The 18,186-nt window shown below is 47.6% G+C and overlaps 1 protein-coding gene across 1 annotated transcript in view; it reads left to right on the plus strand.

Moving 5' to 3' along the window:
- The window catches only part of snd1 (staphylococcal nuclease and tudor domain containing 1), a 165,046-nt gene extending 147,612 nt beyond the window's left edge, over positions 1 to 17,434 (plus strand). The window contains exons 22-24 of the mRNA XM_030113574.1: positions 2,257 to 2,460; positions 14,834 to 14,878; positions 16,773 to 17,434. Of these exons, the coding sequence (XP_029969434.1) occupies positions 2,257 to 2,460; positions 14,834 to 14,878; positions 16,773 to 16,838 (315 nt within the window). The 3' untranslated portion in view covers positions 16,839 to 17,434. The remainder of the gene's footprint in view (positions 1 to 2,256; positions 2,461 to 14,833; positions 14,879 to 16,772) is intronic.
- Positions 17,435 to 18,186: the final 752 nt, after the last annotated feature.

An 18,186-nucleotide genomic window follows, 5' to 3' on the forward strand; every position in this document is an offset into this window, starting at 1 on the left:
CGGCTGCTTCCCAAACACTTGGTGCAGATAAAAACATGTTTTCTCCTGATATTTGCCTGATTGGAGGAGGGCTCAGCGTGCACGGCCGTTAAGTGGTTGTGTGAGTGTGTTTAAAGGTTTTAACTCGACCACTTAACCTCAACAAGGTGCAGAGTATTTGCGTGTTTTATAATGGCCACAGCTTTCTAAGCTTCAGCTTCTTAAGAAGGGCGATCAAGAACATAACAGATTTTTTTTTTTTTTTTTTTTCTTACTTTTAAATTTACAGTTGAAGTTTCAGGTGTACTGGCTGGTATTTAAAACGCGTGCACCGTAGTCCACGCCGTCACCCGTCTCATGAGTCGGCGGTGAAGCGGCCCATCTGTCGGTCCAGCCCAGGGGACGCGGGCGTCACCCGCACGTTGCTTCTCCCACGCAAACACCAAACCAAACCACATGTTGGTGGCTGACATCCACCTTTACACGTCTCCTACACACTCTCTCTGTCACACTGCATCTGTTCTTTTCTGCGTTTTCTTTTTTTTTTTTTTTTTTCCTTCCTCCCTCCTTTCATGTGTCGGCTGTCTGCCTGATCTGAAGCTTTCCACCACATCGCCGCCGCTGACAGCGCGGCGCGGCCCGTAACCCGCACCTCCGCCGCCGCGCACAGGAAAAGGTTGTCGCCTCTCCCTCGCCAGCCCGCCACCCGACGCCCCGCACAAAACGTCTGCCTTAAGTCACACAGCCCCATCCGTCGGGGATCGTTCCGCCGCCTCCCGGTGTTGTTTTCGGAAAATGTTCCAGGAGATGACACTGTGCCGGGAAAGCGTCGAGATTACGGCGCACTCTCGCTGTTTTCACGGGGGAAAAAAAAACACTCCGTTACCAGAAATGTGTACTTGCGATACAGTACCTGTTATTTTCATGACAACAGCACAGTTCCTAGCTGCTGTTTATGTATATATGTTTATATAGATGTAGCTGGGTTGACGTATATTTTTTTTCCTTTTTAAATAGTGATTATGAACTGAATCGCTGAGTAAAAGGTCACGAGATGAATTGAAATTAAAGTTATAAAGCGCCACTCAATCCGAGGACGAAATGCGACACTGACGCATATGATTAAATTGGCTAATTAGCTAATTATTTTTTATAGCATTATGCAACACAGCAACTTTTAGTTCAAGCTGTTGTTTTGAAATATTTCGAAAAATCTGCATGAATTACTGATTTATGAGGGGGAAAGGTGAAAGTGTGTTGTTTCAAGCAAAAATAAATGGACTGTGAGGTCTTAGTGTGCTAAAAATGGAAAATTGTTTCGGGGAAAAAATGACTTGAAGTGAAAAGTCGAGGTCCCAAAAACTAAGGTGAAGATTTCATTTGGTTTCAGACGAAACCGTCGGATGAGAGCAGGTCACTGACGGGCTCAACTTTTTGTCTCTGTACAATCGTCAAGGCATTCTTCTTCTATAATAGACACTCCCTGCGTCTTCTCTCGGTTTGCTGCTTCTACTTCTGTGTCTGGCTTCTCGCTGGCTCTGTCAAACAACAGCTCCTCTCTCTCTCTCTCTCTCTCTCCCTCCCTCCCTCCCTCTCTCTCTCTCTCTCGCTCTCGCTCTCGCTCTCTCACTTTGTTGCCCTGAGCTTCCCTGCAGCGCCTGTGACAAGTTGACCAGGGGTAGAGCGGGGACAAAAAAGGCCCTTAGTTTTGTGCCTTAAACAAGCTTCCCTGCTCTCTCTCTCTCTCACACACACACACACACACACACACACACACACACACACACACACACACACACATATACCCAAGGGCGGCTAGCTCGAAGGGGGTTGCCATGGAGACAAGACCAGTACGAGAACGAAGGGAAGAGATGGATGGTGTAGGGGAGGGATGGATGATGGCCAGGGACTGATTTTTTTGTTTTTAAGTGTCTTTTTGCCTTTGAAGACGCGGCTCCCTTGTTTTTCTCGTCCTCGCCCCGGCTGCTGGAGGACGTGAGGTCAGGATTGCTTTGCAGCTGTTCCACCTCTTCCTCCGCCACATGTTCAATCAAATGTCGGCCTTTCACATCCAAGAAGGTTAGGGATAAAAGAAAAAAAGTGAGAAAAGGAAGCGTGGGTATGGTAACTAACTGAAGAGGAGAAGAAAAGACAAGACGGCCAATAACGTGAAGGTGGAGGCAGTTAAGAGTTCAGCCAAACTCAAGTCCGTTCAACAGCTTTAATACTGATAAATGAATGATAATCTGTCCCATCTCTTCTAATCTGTCGCCGCAGGAGGACGCGCGTGCCGACGTGGTCGACTGCGTGGTGCGCGACATCCAGAACAGCCAGTGCCTGCTGAACGTGGAGTACTCGGGCGCCACCTGTCCGCACGTCACGATACAGTTCGGGGACACCAAGGACGACGTGGGCCTGGGCCTGGTCAAGGAGGGCTGGGTCATGGTGGACGTCCGCAAGGAGAAGCACCTGCAGAAGATGGTGAGTTGACGGCGGAGGAGGGAGTCGGATTCTGGGCCGACGCCACGGCCGCTTGCTCCGTCTCTCTCCTCCTAACCAGACCGGCTGTTTTCATATTTAGACAACTCGTCACTGTCTCCGTCCAAGTTAATGACAGTGTCTCGTTTCGGCTGGGCTGCAGACTGAGCAGTCACGCTTTAATTATATCCCTGTGTACAAACACACTGTTGACTTAGTGTTTGGAAGTGAATCCACACCTACAAAACAATGACTAACAGTGATTCATTGTTTGCACTCGGGGTGAGAGATGCGATGTTGTTGTTGTTGCACTTTTGGATGAATTGACAGCCGCCTGAGTCAGAAACAGGAGGTAATTTTCAGTAAAGTTTCAGACAAAAAAAAAATCTGACTGCAGAACCAGCAGGAGATCAAAGTATACATCTGTTATTTACCCGCCTTCTGCTAATGAGTGAAATACTCCGCTCCGGATCAATAAGCTGCCACTTTTTTTAAAACGGACAGTGAAAAAGCGCTGTGAAGTAGGGCAGAGCGATGGAAAGATGGATCTGTTTCACGAAATAACTCTTCCTCAATGGACACATGAAACATGGTCGATAGAGTTTTTGATGGATTGCGTCCGTTCATGCTTTGACAGACAGTACGAATAGCCAATGATCATTAAGACTCTCTCCACGCTGAGTCAATCAGTTTATATCATAGAGCTCCATTCTGGGTAAAGATATAAATTTCTGAATTTTTTTTCAACCTATTTGCACCATATAAGCCACCTATTGCTTCTTTCTCGCTCTTTTAATTACTACATTTCAATGTGAGCTTGCCTCCACCTTCCTATTCCCCTCAGAGTTTGTCCTGTATAGATTTATTTCTGGATGTATGAAAGCCAGTAATATTTTACATGCCTGTAGGTTCAGGCTGTACAAGCTCTCTCACAGGAGGCTCGCTCGTCACTCTGCAGTCATACATTAAAACACCTCCACAGTTTACCTCATACGGTGGCCATTTCGTCAAGCCGTGAAGCATCGCTCATTTGCTTTCCCTCCCATTATGGTAATTTGCTCGGCTCTTGACACTCTGTACATGAAAGATAAAGAAAAATGGAGGATATTTACTCCTGCTGCAATTACGGCTCCAGCAAAAGCCCCAAAATTAGTCACTCTCATTTATTTGAAAATTGAAAGGAAAGCAAAGCAACGGTGAAATACGTCCAGCCGAGTGTAATTGTTCCTAAATATAATCGCGGCGTATACTCATCTAAATTAGAGGCTAGTAGGGAGAGGGGACATGTCAACGCTATCTTTCAAACAATTTATTCACTCTGGTGGAACGTATTTACCAGCTCGCTTCCCACTCCAGAGTCGGTCAATAAAACACTGTGCATCATCGTGAGAGCTCCGACCTTTGACCTCCGCAGAGTGGCCAGCGACCATAATGCAGTCCCTGGGTAATGGACCCTATAGACAAAGGACGGTGATTAAAACCTCCTGCCCACTCGACTAATAGGCTTATAGACTGCCCAGATTTAGGTTTTGTTGGATCAAATGGTTTCTCTTTAGTATGCAACAGCTGTGCGCCTCCACGCAGATTCGCCTCTTTCTTGCTGGTTCCAAGACGGATAGTTTGATCTGGAGCAAGCTTAACGCACAGCAGTGTTACTAGAGTGTGTTAGAATAAAGCTCTACAGCGTCTCTTGTTGGTAATTCCACCCATCAAGTCCGCTTCCAAGCTCAAAGCCATCACAGAAATCCTCCATATTTCTTGCTCAATAAGGGAAAAAAAAAAAAAAACAAGCTCAAGTGTGATTAGATACCTTTCAAAGTTCCAACTGGACTCGGTGTACTCACACTGTCTTATTCCATTAAATTCACATCATCCACAACATTAAAACCACTGACAGGAGGAGTGAGCGCATTGATCATGTCCTTACAAGGGTACCTGTCAGGGAGCGGGATATATTAGGCATCGAGTGTGCAGTGAGCTTCTGTAGGTGATGTGTTGGAGGCAGAGGGAGTCGGGTAGCGTAAGGATCTATAGGACTGAGTCATCCCTCTGAAGCCGCGCTGTTTGTAGGCAATTCCTGGCTTTTGGTAGGCTTGTTTCTCATGCAGAAAACCAGCAGCAGGATCAGATCGGGTGTTTAAGGATATTGTTGAATGTCTCTATTAGCCCCAAAAAAGAAAGTTTTTAAGAAGGGTTGGAGGACTAGTTCAAGTTGAGGAATTTCCATGATGTTTTTGCAAATATTCTTTCAAATCTCAGAGCATCGTCTCATGGACTTGATGTTCTGACGACACAACTAATTAAAAAAGAATGTATGCATACATCTCCAAACTGCATGTTTGAGCCATGCAGTGTGTGGGAGTGGAGTTGCACAGCCACCAGTTTCTGTCAGCTCCTTCATTTCTCTTTCATGTTTTATTAACCTATATGCCTCTTTAGATGAATGCATTTACCAATACATCTGTTCCTTTGGCAAACACTTCGCTCAGCGCTCTCCCGCTGCTGATGTAGAGCCATTTGATTGCAAGGTGCATACTGACTCAGAGATTCATGAGCGCCGTGTTATCTTGCCGGGGCAACGGAGCCAAAAACTGTTCTAAGATCCAACCTTTTCTTGACCTCTGGATCCGTGCCTTCACTCTTCCTCTCTTTTATGGAAAGTTCCCTTCCAGCTTTTGATAACATAGTATCCAAGCCTTCTCACTTTGCACTCTGAGCTCTCTCACTCCTTCGCCTCTTTTTTTTTTTCCCTTCTTCTTCCTTTTCCTCTCATCCAGACTATCAGCCTCCTTGTAGAAGTGACTTTTGTCCTTCCTATCTCTTCCATTTTGTCTCTGTTCTTTATTCATTATCTGTTCCTGGGGATTGGAACATGGTCATTGTAATCTCTACTCTGGTGCGAAAGCATTACATAACAGATGGGCTGTAATGTTCACTGGCACTTCAGCAGCCATTAATAGTCAGTCATAAGTGCACTGAAGGTTAACACCAGTCTTTGTGGATGGCATTGTCCCAATAGAGCGGGAGCAGAGAGGGATATTCATCCATTTGGGGGTTTATTTCTTTTTTCAAGTGCCGTTCTGCCTTAAGCCCTGCTGTTGTAGATGCTCGGTATGCACACCATATGGACGGTTATTGTCTCCGCTGCACAGCCGCCTCGCCAGGAAGGATAAACAGCGCGAGCGAAAAGGTGAAAAGATGAGGGGGACGTGACCGGGTGACCCAGAGGTGTGCTCGGATGACAGAGTGTGGGATTAGTGTGTGACTCTGGTTTTTTTTTTGTTTTTTTTTTTTTCTTTTCTCATACAGCATTGAACAATACGAGCCAGAATTCATATACATTTCAAACCGTTTATATTCATTACATGTGCTTATTGTGCACGCACATACTGTGTTTATATAATCAGGCAATGTTTGATGTCAGAGCAGAGCTTAATCTGTGTTACATCTGGCATATCATGTGTAGCCCTTCTGCCTCTGATTAATAGAGTTTTTTTGTATGTGGATCATCAGAAGGTCCATGTAGTGAACAGAAACTCTCCCACGGTCACCTGGGCTTCGATTCCAGAGTGCAACCCATTACATCTGACATACGGAGGACGAAGCTGAGGTGGAGGATGCTGAAGTTGCAGCAGTGCTCTACAGTTCTTAGTTATGAGGGAAATGATCATTTTGGACACATGATCCTCCAGATCTGGTCTTTCCTCTCTGTCTTCGTGTCTTTCCCACCTCGGGCACGGCAGACATCCTGAGCCATCCTGAAACCGTCCTGGCATCGCCAGCCCGTCCACTCCCAGGATGGCCTCCTGCCACACTGGCACACACACTCCTCCCCCCTCCCTCAATGTCTTTCTCCAGCCATTGTTCACAGTTTGATTTTGTTCATTTTTCTCCTCCTGCTTTTTGCCGCTATCACACAGTCACTCATTTTTTTTTTCCCTCTCGCCTCTTATCTTTCCAACACTTTCCTCTTCATCACTTCTTTCTTGTTTACTTGCTCCTGTGCTTTCCATTCCTCTTACTCCTCCATTTCTCTGTCGTCCACACATCACTACCTCTCTCCTTTGTCATGTCATTATACTTTCTTTTTTTTTTTTTTTTCTCCCCTCCGCTCACAGATCCACTCAGTCATACACACTCCCTCCTCTTCCTCCTTTGGTATTTGTGTTATCCAAGCAGAGCTTTGAGGATGTCGTTCAGGCCACGCCGGAGATGCGTGCGTCTCATTTGCATTTTGTCTCGCAGCGCTGTGTCCTGTTGAGTAATAATCTGCAGGAATTAAAGTGGAGAGGCGCCCAGATCACACCTGGCTGTGGCCTCAGTTGTGAGCAATTATTTACTACTGACATCAGCTGATTCTGCTCCGTTAACTCTCCCCGGACTGGTGGTAATGCGTCTTTTGGATCATTTTTTTGGTGCTCTAAAGCTAATTTTACATCCCCGTGAGGTGATCTTTGCTTTTTAAGGTAAGACTAAAGTTTCAAACAGAGCATTGAACACAACGCTGCGCCCCGAGTGACGCTCAGCGCTATCAAACTAGCCCCAAAGCTGTGCTGTCAGGGTGAGTTTGCAAAAGATTTCACTCTATTTTGCACCAGAAGGTTTGATTAAAATTGGGTTCATGTTGAGCTTGTAGTGATTTTTTCATTTTTGTGAAAATATAGACATGAAGTTTGAATTTTAAAGGTTATTGCTGCACTATTTTCCTGCTCCGGCCCATCAGGAATAACTGCATGTGGCCCCGGAGTTAAAGCGTGTTTGACACCCCTGGTCTATATCCATAAATGCAAGTGCCACTTAAAGTCTGTTTTTCTTGAGAAGCACGAAGTGACGCTTCCTTTTCCCCGAGCAGGGCAGATTCTGGAGCGATACACGCCTCGCAGCGGCTATTTCTGAGCAGCAAACACAAACTCAAGCCCGAGCCTGGTATTTCTTTATCCCGGGTGTAATGAGTCTGTCACGGCAGCTCCGGTTGAATACGGCCGTTTGGTTGGCAGAACTGTCTTTCTGTGCCCCGCTGCCTTTTTACCGCCGTTTCCCGTCAGCGGCTGATGCAAACCCGGGCCGAACGCTCGCCGCCGCGACCCACCAAAGTTCATCAATGCCGCGATCTAATAATCTCCATTGTGCTAATTAGAAGTCACTCGCAGACGCGGAAGTGTCCGTTACTTCTCCAGTGTAATCATTCTCAATCAGCAGCAGCAGCAGCAGCAGCCTGGGCCGGCGTATCGACTGCAGCCGGAGTTTCCTCTCTGTTCCTGACGGAACGCATTAAGACACACACCTTAAACTAATGTTTATGAACACACGCCTGAGATCTTTATTAAAATGTGTGTGTGTGTGTGTGTCAGCAGAAGGCAGACTGTGGGGAGAACAGCTGTGAGGAGGCCTCCTCAGAGTGAGAGCCCTGGAATCTTTAATTACCCAGGAGCCCCCCGGGAAATATAGTTTTATTTTTTCCTTTTATCTCCTTCCTGTATTGTTGCTGTATTCACACAGAGGCCTTCCTTTTCATGTCTGAATGTTGAGCAAAGGACTTTTTAAAGTTGTGAAAGGCTTTGAGGGAACAGAAGAGGACCATTTATGCAGTGACATTCCTCAGATGTAAGTTTTGTTGTTTTTTTTTTTTGTGTGCTGCAGGGATGACATGTTATTTTGGGCCGACACAGACGATGGCCTCACTCTGGCTACCTGATAAAAAGCCAGTGGATTCCTTCATTTGTTATCGAATGGAGGGAAATTAACTGTGATGTTTAAAAGTTTGATGCTCACATGTTTCGTTTGAAAAAAAGTTACGTCCAAACTCTGATTGCTTGAAAGAAGACTTGTAGGTTATTTTTAAGCTTTTTTTTCCACCTGTTTTAGACTTTCTTTTTAGGTTTTTTTTTTTCCTTTTTGAAACTATTTCTTCAAATATTTAATTTTCAAAATTTGACTTGTATAAACACAAAACACTGCAAGACACAAAATGCACAAAAACTGCAACAATGAAAAACATAAAGACCACACACACTTTAAAAAAAAAACCAAAAAAACATCATGTTCTCCTTTTACTCTATTTAAATGTTTTCCCACGAACCGTCTCATGGGTGGTGTCGTGTCGGTCCGGCCTGCTGTTAGAGACCCCAGCGAGGTTCGCAGCGTTAGCAGTCGCTGTGCAGAGTAATTGTGTTAATGGGCTTCGAAAGTGTAGATGAAAACGGCGCTGGAGCTAAATGTGGGGGAATCCATACAGGAAATCAGGAAGGAGCCTCACACACACGCACACACACACACACACACACAGGATGCCTCCAGGGAAGGCCTGCTCCATTTATCAAGGCGTAATTATGCTGTTTGGTACATACACTCCTCAGAAAAAGGGGCTCATGTGATGCCGGCCTCGGCTGCCGCGCCGCCATTGGTTTGGACACTGATGAGGAGCCTTGTGGGAACGCCGCCGCTGCCTCCATGCAGCAGGTTCACTCGAACAAAATGAGGCCTGGTGGGCAAACACTCTTTCATGTTGCACTGCTGTTGTCGCTTATGGGCTGTCCCCGAGCGCACAGGACGCGTGCGGCTGTCCCTCATGTGCCTGCAGCGCCAGGAGGAAATACCAGAACACTGACTGCGGTTATAAATGTTGGGATTGCAAGGTAGAAAAGGACAAAAATTGAAGGTTCGGAGTTTGTGTCAGGAGAAGAAGCGGGAAGCTCCCTGTGGATGCTGCCAAGCCAGATCAGGTTTCTCTGGCTTTCACACAAGTCCGGACTGTGTCATCTAAAAAATGGCTGTTGGCCAAACCCCAACTACCAATATACTGATTTTCAGGTCGGCGGCCTCGCTTTTCAACCGCAGTGCCTGTCACAGCCCATCAAGAGCCCACTCCTTCCCCTTCGCTCCCCAAAATAAAACCACAGACCACACACACACACACACACACACACACACACAAACCCCCACTGAGAGCTTCATGGGTGTATGACAGCATGACCGCTCCTCACCAATGGCTCAATACCTAATTTACAAGTAGGGTTAGAGATGGGGCCTTTTAATGGATATTCTCTGCTCCCCCATTTATTGACTGTGTGCACACACACACACACACACACACACACACACACACACACACTCAGGCAGCTTCCTCCCCTGCTGCCGCCGCTCTGAGGGCCCTTTTGACATGTCCTAGCTGACACGCGCCACTTCACAAGCCGCCATTCTATCTTCTGCAGATGTTTGCAGACACACACACACACACACATACACACACACATACACACACACACACTGGGTTGAGGAGAGGACAGACAGGATGGGAACAAACACCAGGTTTTCCAGACATATTATTTTGAGTTGTGTGACCTTGCTATAGAAGAGAGGAAAAAAAAAAAAAAAAGATATTGAAGCAGAGTGAAAAGTCTAGAGCACATCAACACATCTGAGAACAAGTGTGTGTGGTGTGTGCGGCGTCGACGACATATCGGTATAAGACAGTAATATTTACGTAAGCGCTGCTTCCCCTCGATGCCTCTGGCAGCGCGGTGGAAAATGTCGCCGCCGCTACGTGCACGTGCTTTACATGTGTGCGTCCTCTTTAACTTTATGAACCCATGCTGGTGTGCCTGTCGTGCCGCGTTCCCTCCGAAGCGTCTGATCCCCTCCGACAGCCTCGCTGGGGGGACCAGCATGCAACAGGACGCAATCTCAATTTGCCTCAGAAAGGGTCGATGACTCTCTGTCACATATTATGCATGTGAGGCTCGTCGCTCCTCTGTTTGGTCGGAACAATCCGCAGATTTACGGAGGAGCGGGCGGCTGCGCGAACAGATTTCCACTAAGACTTTTTTCCCCACTTCTATGCAAAATTTATAATCTGCTGAAAGAACACCGCAAATTCTGCAGTTCGGAGTCGGCAGTTTCCCTGCACCACTGACAGCTCGGGAAATGCTTGCAGTAGGAGAAAGTGAGGAGAAAAATGGGGAGCGCAAGCAATTCAGCTCCTGATGTAAGTTATGAGTCTATCCTGGCGTATGAAACGCAGAAATTAATTGTGACACGTCCCGAATGAAGATACATCTATAGAAATGTGGCCGTTCTCCGTCAGTGTCGTTCATCCGCTCACACGGACGGGACAAGCCTTCGAGGATTCCTTCCCCGGTCTAACAGTCTCTTTCCCCCCCCCCCCATCAAGCAACTTGTACAATAGCATGTCTGGAAAGACTTCCCCCAAAACCCCGGCCTTCCCCTCCGTCTGCGTCGCCATGCAGTATTCATGGCCGGGCGCGTTGAATAAGAGATGTCTCTCAGGACGTTCCACGGCTCGGCCAAGTACTCTCCACTTGAAACCGTGTGAGTTACAGACATAAAAGCCGCTATGTTCCGGCAGACGCTCCGACGGCGATCCGTCGCGTCGCAGTGAGTTTTTCGGCTTTCGCTCCCGAGTCTAAAGCAGGCCGAGCAAGATGTGATAAGGACTGCCACAGCGGCGTGGAAAACAAGAGCGCGGCGGCAACAAAGAAACAATGACAAAAGGGCCTCGGTGGCGGCTCTCTCTCCGGCTGCCTCTGTCTGGGAGGCTGCGTTCGGTTCGTCATTGGTGTTAATGAGAAATGCTCGGCGCGCAACGGCAGGCGAGCGTCATTGTTCCCCTTCCGCTCGGGTGCTTTTTAAGTCGCCTGACATCCCACATCGGGAAGCAGCGACCGAGAGAGCGTACCCCCGCCGCCGAATCTTTGATTAGTCACTCGCTTCTCATATGTGCTCGATCATCCGGGTTCACTCTGCATTTTCTGTGAAATTAAGAAAAGAAGAAAAAGGAGAAAAGAAGGGGGGGGGGGCAGCTCACCTACGCACCAGACGCACACAACCTGTCACAAAAGTGCCATGTTAGCTTTCGCTCAGATCCATCACTTTCACACCGCGTTTACCAGAACACCACCTGGGCATGGCGTGATAGCCAGCACGGGGAAGTGCAGTCAGTCTCTCTCGCTCTCTCTCGCTCGCTCTCTCTCTCTCTCTCTTCACAGCCAGTCAGACACACCATGTATTGCCAAGCTGCCAGACCCACACCACCTGTCGTTCAGCTTACGGGAAGCATCACACTTACACACACACACACTGTCCCACCATCCACCTCACCTGCATGAATTATAATATATTCACAGTTCTCTGTCTGTTTCCTGCTGGATCTGATGCAGTTTTGCAAAGTCAGTAGTCAGTATTTCAATAAAATCAAGTTCAGAGCTATTCTGTGTGATATAGGTCTGTTAGTCAGACTAACTTTGGCCTCTATGGGGGAAATTTCATTCATTTTGACACATTGCTGAAGTTAATGTGCACATTAGTGGGAAATATGCCAGGTTGATGTCAACCAGGATCTACATTAAGCTTTTTATTAGTTTATCTGTCAACACTGGGTTGGATTTAATCTGGTGAATTCAGGGAGGCTCTCACGCTCCAGGAAGCCTCCCTGGCCAAGCGGCACGTCGCCTGCTGCCAGTGTCCGTGGCCACTGCTCACCGTAATGGCATCTGTCTGGCATATGGGCGCTCGGTAGGGTCATCCAGATAAGCACACTGTCACCCACCGCCTTCTGCTGCCCCGTCGCAGTACCAACACTCTTCTCTTTCCTTGTCCATCATCGTTCCGGTTTTAATCACTGCTAACTTCCTTGCTGTTGGCCTTTTCTTTTCTTTTTTTTTTTTTTGCATTATCTGTCTGTTTGCAGCACTTCAGCCTCCTCTATTCGGCTTCACACTTGTCTCCTATATGAGAAACGTTCCTTTTCTTCGCCACTCCACACGAGCTTTGCTGTAAATGAGTCATTATGCCTCCCTGCTGGAGCCAATAGAAGATCAGTGTAGCTGGATCCGGGACAGGATACGTGGAGCTGTTTGCGATCTGAAGGCAGTCATCTTCAGCGTTCAGCTGCGTGCCGATTGGCTGTTGAGAACAGTGAGAGATGAGGGCGAGCCGGGAGCGAGGCGCCCTCCCGACCCGCGCACAAAGAGGCTCGCCGCGGTGGTTTCCATATGGATGCACGTCATCTGCGCTCATTGTGCTGTAGTGCTCTTGACTTGGAGTTTGGGAAAAGTGTAGATGGAGTTTTTCTTTCTGAAGTTCGACTCTTCCGGCGTGTTTTTCGTTTTCTCTCACTGATGCAGTTCTCTACTCTGTTTTGCCAAGTCTTCTCTGGCAGATATGAGACCTTCTTCCACGTCTCTTTAGCCTTCAAAGTGCGACACGAGGCGAAAACTGCTTGGAGCTTCCCTCCCGAACGGCATCACCGGCCTTTTGTGTCTGTGGAATATGGTCGGCCGGGTCGTCCATATGGTGACATCTGCCTGATGGGACCAAGATGCCACATCCCAACGCCTCCCAACCACCCCCCGCCCCCAAAAAAAAAAAATCTCTCCTTTAGTTGGCTTTGATGGATGACTCCTGCAGCAGCAGCACTTTCCCCAGCCGCTCGCTCTCACTCACATGTGCGCTCGCTCAGACAGCCGCCGCACATTCCAGCTGCAGGTCTGTTATCTTGGCCGAGCGGCGCGCGCGGCGCAGCTATCAAATCAACCTGCGCGCACCAGCTAGCTAAGCAATTAAACTCCCGAGCCCAATCCACACTAGACTGTTTTAACATCTGGCGCCCTTGTTTCTGGCGCATGTGTGCGCGTGCGCGCGCGCGCGCATCCGAGCGTGAACGCCAGCGCATCTGCCGCCACAATCAGCCACAAAACGGCGGCGCACAATCGGAGCCATTACACGCAGACAATGGGGCCTTCTTTACTGTCGGCGCTCGCTTTGTGCCCCCTCTTTTAAAGTCGGTCTTCGTGCTGTCAGGCTAACGTTCGGCTCGTAATCCAGGAAAGATGCTCACGAGCCGACTCATTCATCTGCCGCGCGGATCGCACCCGAAGAAGTGTTGTACTTCACGGACGTAATGGGGAGTGGGCGGAGGTGGCGTGAACCGCTTTGCACGTGTGTGTGTGTGTGTCTTGACGCTCCACACAGGAGGGACCGCCACGTCTGTCCATACATCCACTCACAATGTGGCCTCCCAAGCAAACAGTGCCACCCCCCCACCCCCCTCCCTGTCCCCCCCCACCCACCCCCCTCTGGCCTGTGACTCATCACTGGTTCACTCAATGAGGCTAAATGGCCGCTCTAGCAGAAGCAGTCAATATGCTCAACACCGCCGCACACGGGCTTCCTCCCCTTCCCCTTTCCCTCTCAGCTCCTCCACGTCTGCCAGTCTGTGCGCGTAATCTCCGTCCAGAGCAGAAACAAACAGCAGCATTAATACTGGAGCAAATTAGAGAATCTAATGTTCCCACGCTGCGGGTGATTCCGGTGATTATGACTGGAAAAATGAAGAGAAGGGAAAAAAAAAAAAGTCTCCCATGAACAGCATTGGTTCGTGTGTGTGACAGGTTTGTGTCGATTAAAAATAGAAACTCGAGCCTGTACTTGTTTGTTTTCCACATTTGTTTTATTTTTATTTTTTTAAAGGTTACAAGAAGAAAGTTAACACCTAAATGTCGCAGGAAATGAGACAAAATTATCACACAATCTGTCAACAAGTTAGTTGCTCATTAAACTTATCTAACACAAACAGAAAAGACCCATTGAGTTATTGGGCTGAAGCTAATTCTTTTTTATTAATTATTATTGCTCTGGTATAGCGTTCTGTTTTCTGATTATTTGACGGTTTTCAAAATCAAAGATTTTTTTTTTTCTTCCCACGAAATTCCGAATAAAGCAGGAAAAGTAGTCCTCATCAGCGGATCCAGCAGCGCAGACCGTCCCCCCTCAGTGAAGGGACTCTTGGCAAACATCCCAGAACCTAACAGCGACTCCTGTTTGTCTAAGACTCTTTGAAAAGTTGTGTAACGTTTCTGTTTACACAGACTCACTTGCGAGACTCCTCTAACTCTACTACAAAGCTCTGATTCCCCACTAAGAATTTGGGGCTCTCCCCAGTTTTCTTTTTAGCTCCCTTAAGGCGTCCTGTGAATACGCTTGATTCTAAATTTCCGCTATAAACCGGCAAAGCGTTGGCCCGAGGCGAGCGGGCACGAGGAGGCACGAGAGCCTCTCGTAGAGAGTGAGGCGCGAAGCGACGCCCCCGCGCACGGGCCGAGGAAGCAGTGACCCCGAAACGGCGAGCCGTGACGTAGGAGGGTCCTTCTGCCGTCCGCCTCCCCCCCCTGCGTCCATGTGCGACGTCTTGATCGACAGGGAGGGTTAAAAAGGAAACTTCCACATGAGCGGCCGAGAGAAATGTCTCCAGGGGGGCGGAGCGGGTTGAAAGGACGCATCGATTCACCTTAATCCTTTAAAATCCTCGGCGTGACGCAGTGATGTGATCATGCTAATGACTCGTCTCTTTCTGCCGCAGGTGACGGAGTACCTGAACAGTCAAGAATCTGCCAAGAGTGCCAGGGTAAGTCTCCACACCCCGGATCTCAATGTCTTTCTTTGTTTGTTCTTTCCTGTTGACTCGTTCTAATAACCGGCATTTGTCTGACACTCTGCTAGAACTCTAATGGTGCCAAAACAAGAACACATTACAACGCTAATTACTTTCCCTCCGCACGCGACATGAGAGAGAAAGTGTTTCCTCCCTTTTGCGGCGTTTTCCCGTTCTCAAGATGTCACACATTCCATTGGCAGTCGCCATTGTCCCATATGGATTGCTGCCCACAGTCTGTCCAGGTCCATACTGTGAAAATGGGGGTGGGGACGTGTGCGAAAGCACCGGGGAACATGGGAGGACGTGAGGGACGGAGGGATGGAAAGCATGTGGCACCGAGCATTTAGGAGCGAAAATAGGTCACCGAGTGAAGAGTATGCTAAAAATGGCTGTTTAGTGAGATCGCTGCAGCTTCGTCGAGCTTCTCCTTAAACACATTGGAACGCTGCCGGAAACGCCGAATCAGATGTACATGTTCCATCAAGCCAAACCCACATCCTGAATTCACCTCGTCGACCTCATCCAAACCCGGACTCATGTTCCGGTTGAAGTCATCTTCTGCCATAAAATCCATAGAAAGCTCCAGATTCGGTGGAAATTATTCCAACTTCACAGGGAGCCCGTTTTAATTAAACCTCTGACATTTAGGCTCCGCGCGGCTGTCGGCGCATTTTAAGTGCGAGATGATCTAAAGCGCTCGCCGAGGCCTCCTCCGGATGGGACGCGGAGGCCTTTGAGCACGTCGACGGCTTTGAGGAGAACCTAGAATTCATCAAATGATTCATTTCGCGTTGAGGGGAAAAGTTATTTGTAAGTGCTGTAGATTTTAAAAGTGCCTCTGCGTTACAAGACGGAGCGCGTGAATAAATTCAGCTGAAGGACAGTGCAGCCGAATCTGACGGAGAGAAGAAGAAGAAGAAGAAGAAAAAAAAAGCCCAAATTTAATCACAGCAACTGCAGGTAGCTCGACGTTACAGTGATGAATGGACTTCACTTATATGGTAAATTTTACCAGCTCAGCGGCGTTAGTGTTTTACATGATCAGTCACATTTTCCCGCCCAATTAAACACACCAAGGAGGAACATCTGCATTTGTTCTGATCAAAGCGTTTGATCAAATATGAGACGATTACAAAGCGACAGTCGTCCTGCGAGGTTATCCAGACGGCGAGCCAGTCAGAGGTGGAACTGTGATCACAACCGGCGTCGGCGCCATGTTCTCAGGGTGTCGGGGAGGAGCGGGTGGCGGGGTGGGGGAGGGGGGGAAGAAAAAAAAAAGGCAGCGGAGTGAGAAACGGAAAATGGCTTCATTCATTTCATTCATCCTAATAACTAGTGCTAATTACCGCAGTCGCTAATTAGCTATGAATCACAGCATTAACAGCTGAGCGCGCATGCCTCTGAGAGCCAAAAATGAGCACACACACACACACGCACACACACACACACGCTGGACAGTTTTATCACATTTAAAAAAAACAACAAACTGGGGGCTGTTCCAAACCACACACACACACGAATTCAGTGTGGCGTTGTCGCCGACATTTCGCTGCTAAACGCATCCGATGGTTTATGAGGCGATGCAGGAGCGTCCATGTAATGGAATTGGAGAAGTAATAGACTGGCTGGTATCTGAAGCATTGTGGGCCCAAAGCACAAAGAGTCAGATTAAACGGTGATGATGATGATGATGATGATGACGATGGTGGTGGTGGTGGTGATGCCGCCGCCTTCGCACTGGACTGTGAAAGCAACCATCTCGCGTCTTCCCTTCGCCATTGAGCGCGTAATGTGTGAGGAGGTCATCGAAGGCTGAACGTCTGACCGTTTCTTACGTCTCGCTCTCCTCCCTTCCCCCTTCCAGCTCAACATTTGGCGCTACGGAGACTTCCGCGCAGACGACGCCGACGAGTTTGGTTACAGCCGTTAAAAAAAAAAGAGAAAAAAATCATGGAAGAAAGGAGAAAAAAAAAAAAAACAGAATTGACCATCCGATAAACACCATTCCAAAGACCAACGTGGACGGCAAGTGATGTATTGGACAGAAGATGAAACTAAACGACAAGCATTGACTCACTCTCCCTCCGGTTCGGCTTTTCACTCTGCTCACACTCTTACTTTCCTCTCCGCTCATGCTAGCAACGCTAAAAATAATGAGAAAAAAAAAAGATAATCATGCAAAAACCACCTTCTCTATCCATCCTGTTTTCCCGCGCCCGCCACTGCCAGCTCCAGCAGCCTGCACTATTGCCAACCTGTGTTATTTGCCATGTTTCCTTCTCAGCATACTTCCTTTGTGGATGATGATCATGATCATGATAATAATCGATTTTAGCCATTCATGTTCTCTGCTCGCACCCGGTCCCCGCTTTTTCCTCTCCTCCCCCCGCCACACGGGGCCGGGTGCTTTCGGGAAAAGTTCCCCCACATGCTTCCCGCACACATCTCTTGTAAATGTGAGGATACGTCGAAAAGGTGTAAAATTGCTTTATTCTAAAGAAATACTGTAGGTGGAGCCACACAGACAAAAAAAATGACAAAAAAAAAAAACAAATGAAATGACGAGTTTATTTTTGTCTTCAGTGTATATCTGTGTGATGATGCAGATGTTTTTGTGGGGCGTGTTTTGTCGTTTATTCACTATGTCACACTTTTATGACCAGTAAATATGGATGCCTTCATGCGGCATTTTATCATCTCTTCTTCTGTAAAGTTTACATTCTAATAATAGTAACGATCCTGTCTCTGGCAGTCTCTTCTCTTTCTGTCTCTGTATGCCATAGCAGATACAGTGTTTGAATTTGTTTCCACATAATGGACCTTTGCATTCTATTAAAAATCTGCTGAATAAAAATAAGCAAACTGAAAATGCCGTGTTTTGTTGGGTTTTTTTTTTTTTTATCTTCCGTGCCGAGCTGAACTCTTCCCCTGGAGTTGGCGGTCCGTGATATCGGGACTGATGATGATTTCTGCTCAGGATTTTGAGTTCCGTGCCAGAACTTGAGGAGGCTTTCTTCGCGGATAAAAGGCTTTGTTACTGTTAAAAACACCATTCTCTAACAAAAGGTCTTTCACTAAAAGCTTTGGCAACTTCCTTCCTCTACGTTGGAAATTAGCGAGGCTAATACTGCTGAGGACTTTGAGTTCCTCCAACCTTCATCTCTAAAACTTTTTAGAAAAATTCTACGTGTTTCAAACAGTTGCAGTTGGATCTAACATGGTACAGTAAGAATGAAAAGGAAAAGAAATCATGGCTGTAATGAAGCGCTCATAAAGCT

This window comes from Salarias fasciatus, chromosome 17 (genome assembly GCF_902148845.1).
Source record: "Salarias fasciatus chromosome 17, fSalaFa1.1, whole genome shotgun sequence".
Taxonomy (NCBI): Eukaryota; Metazoa; Chordata; class Actinopteri; order Blenniiformes; family Blenniidae; genus Salarias; species Salarias fasciatus.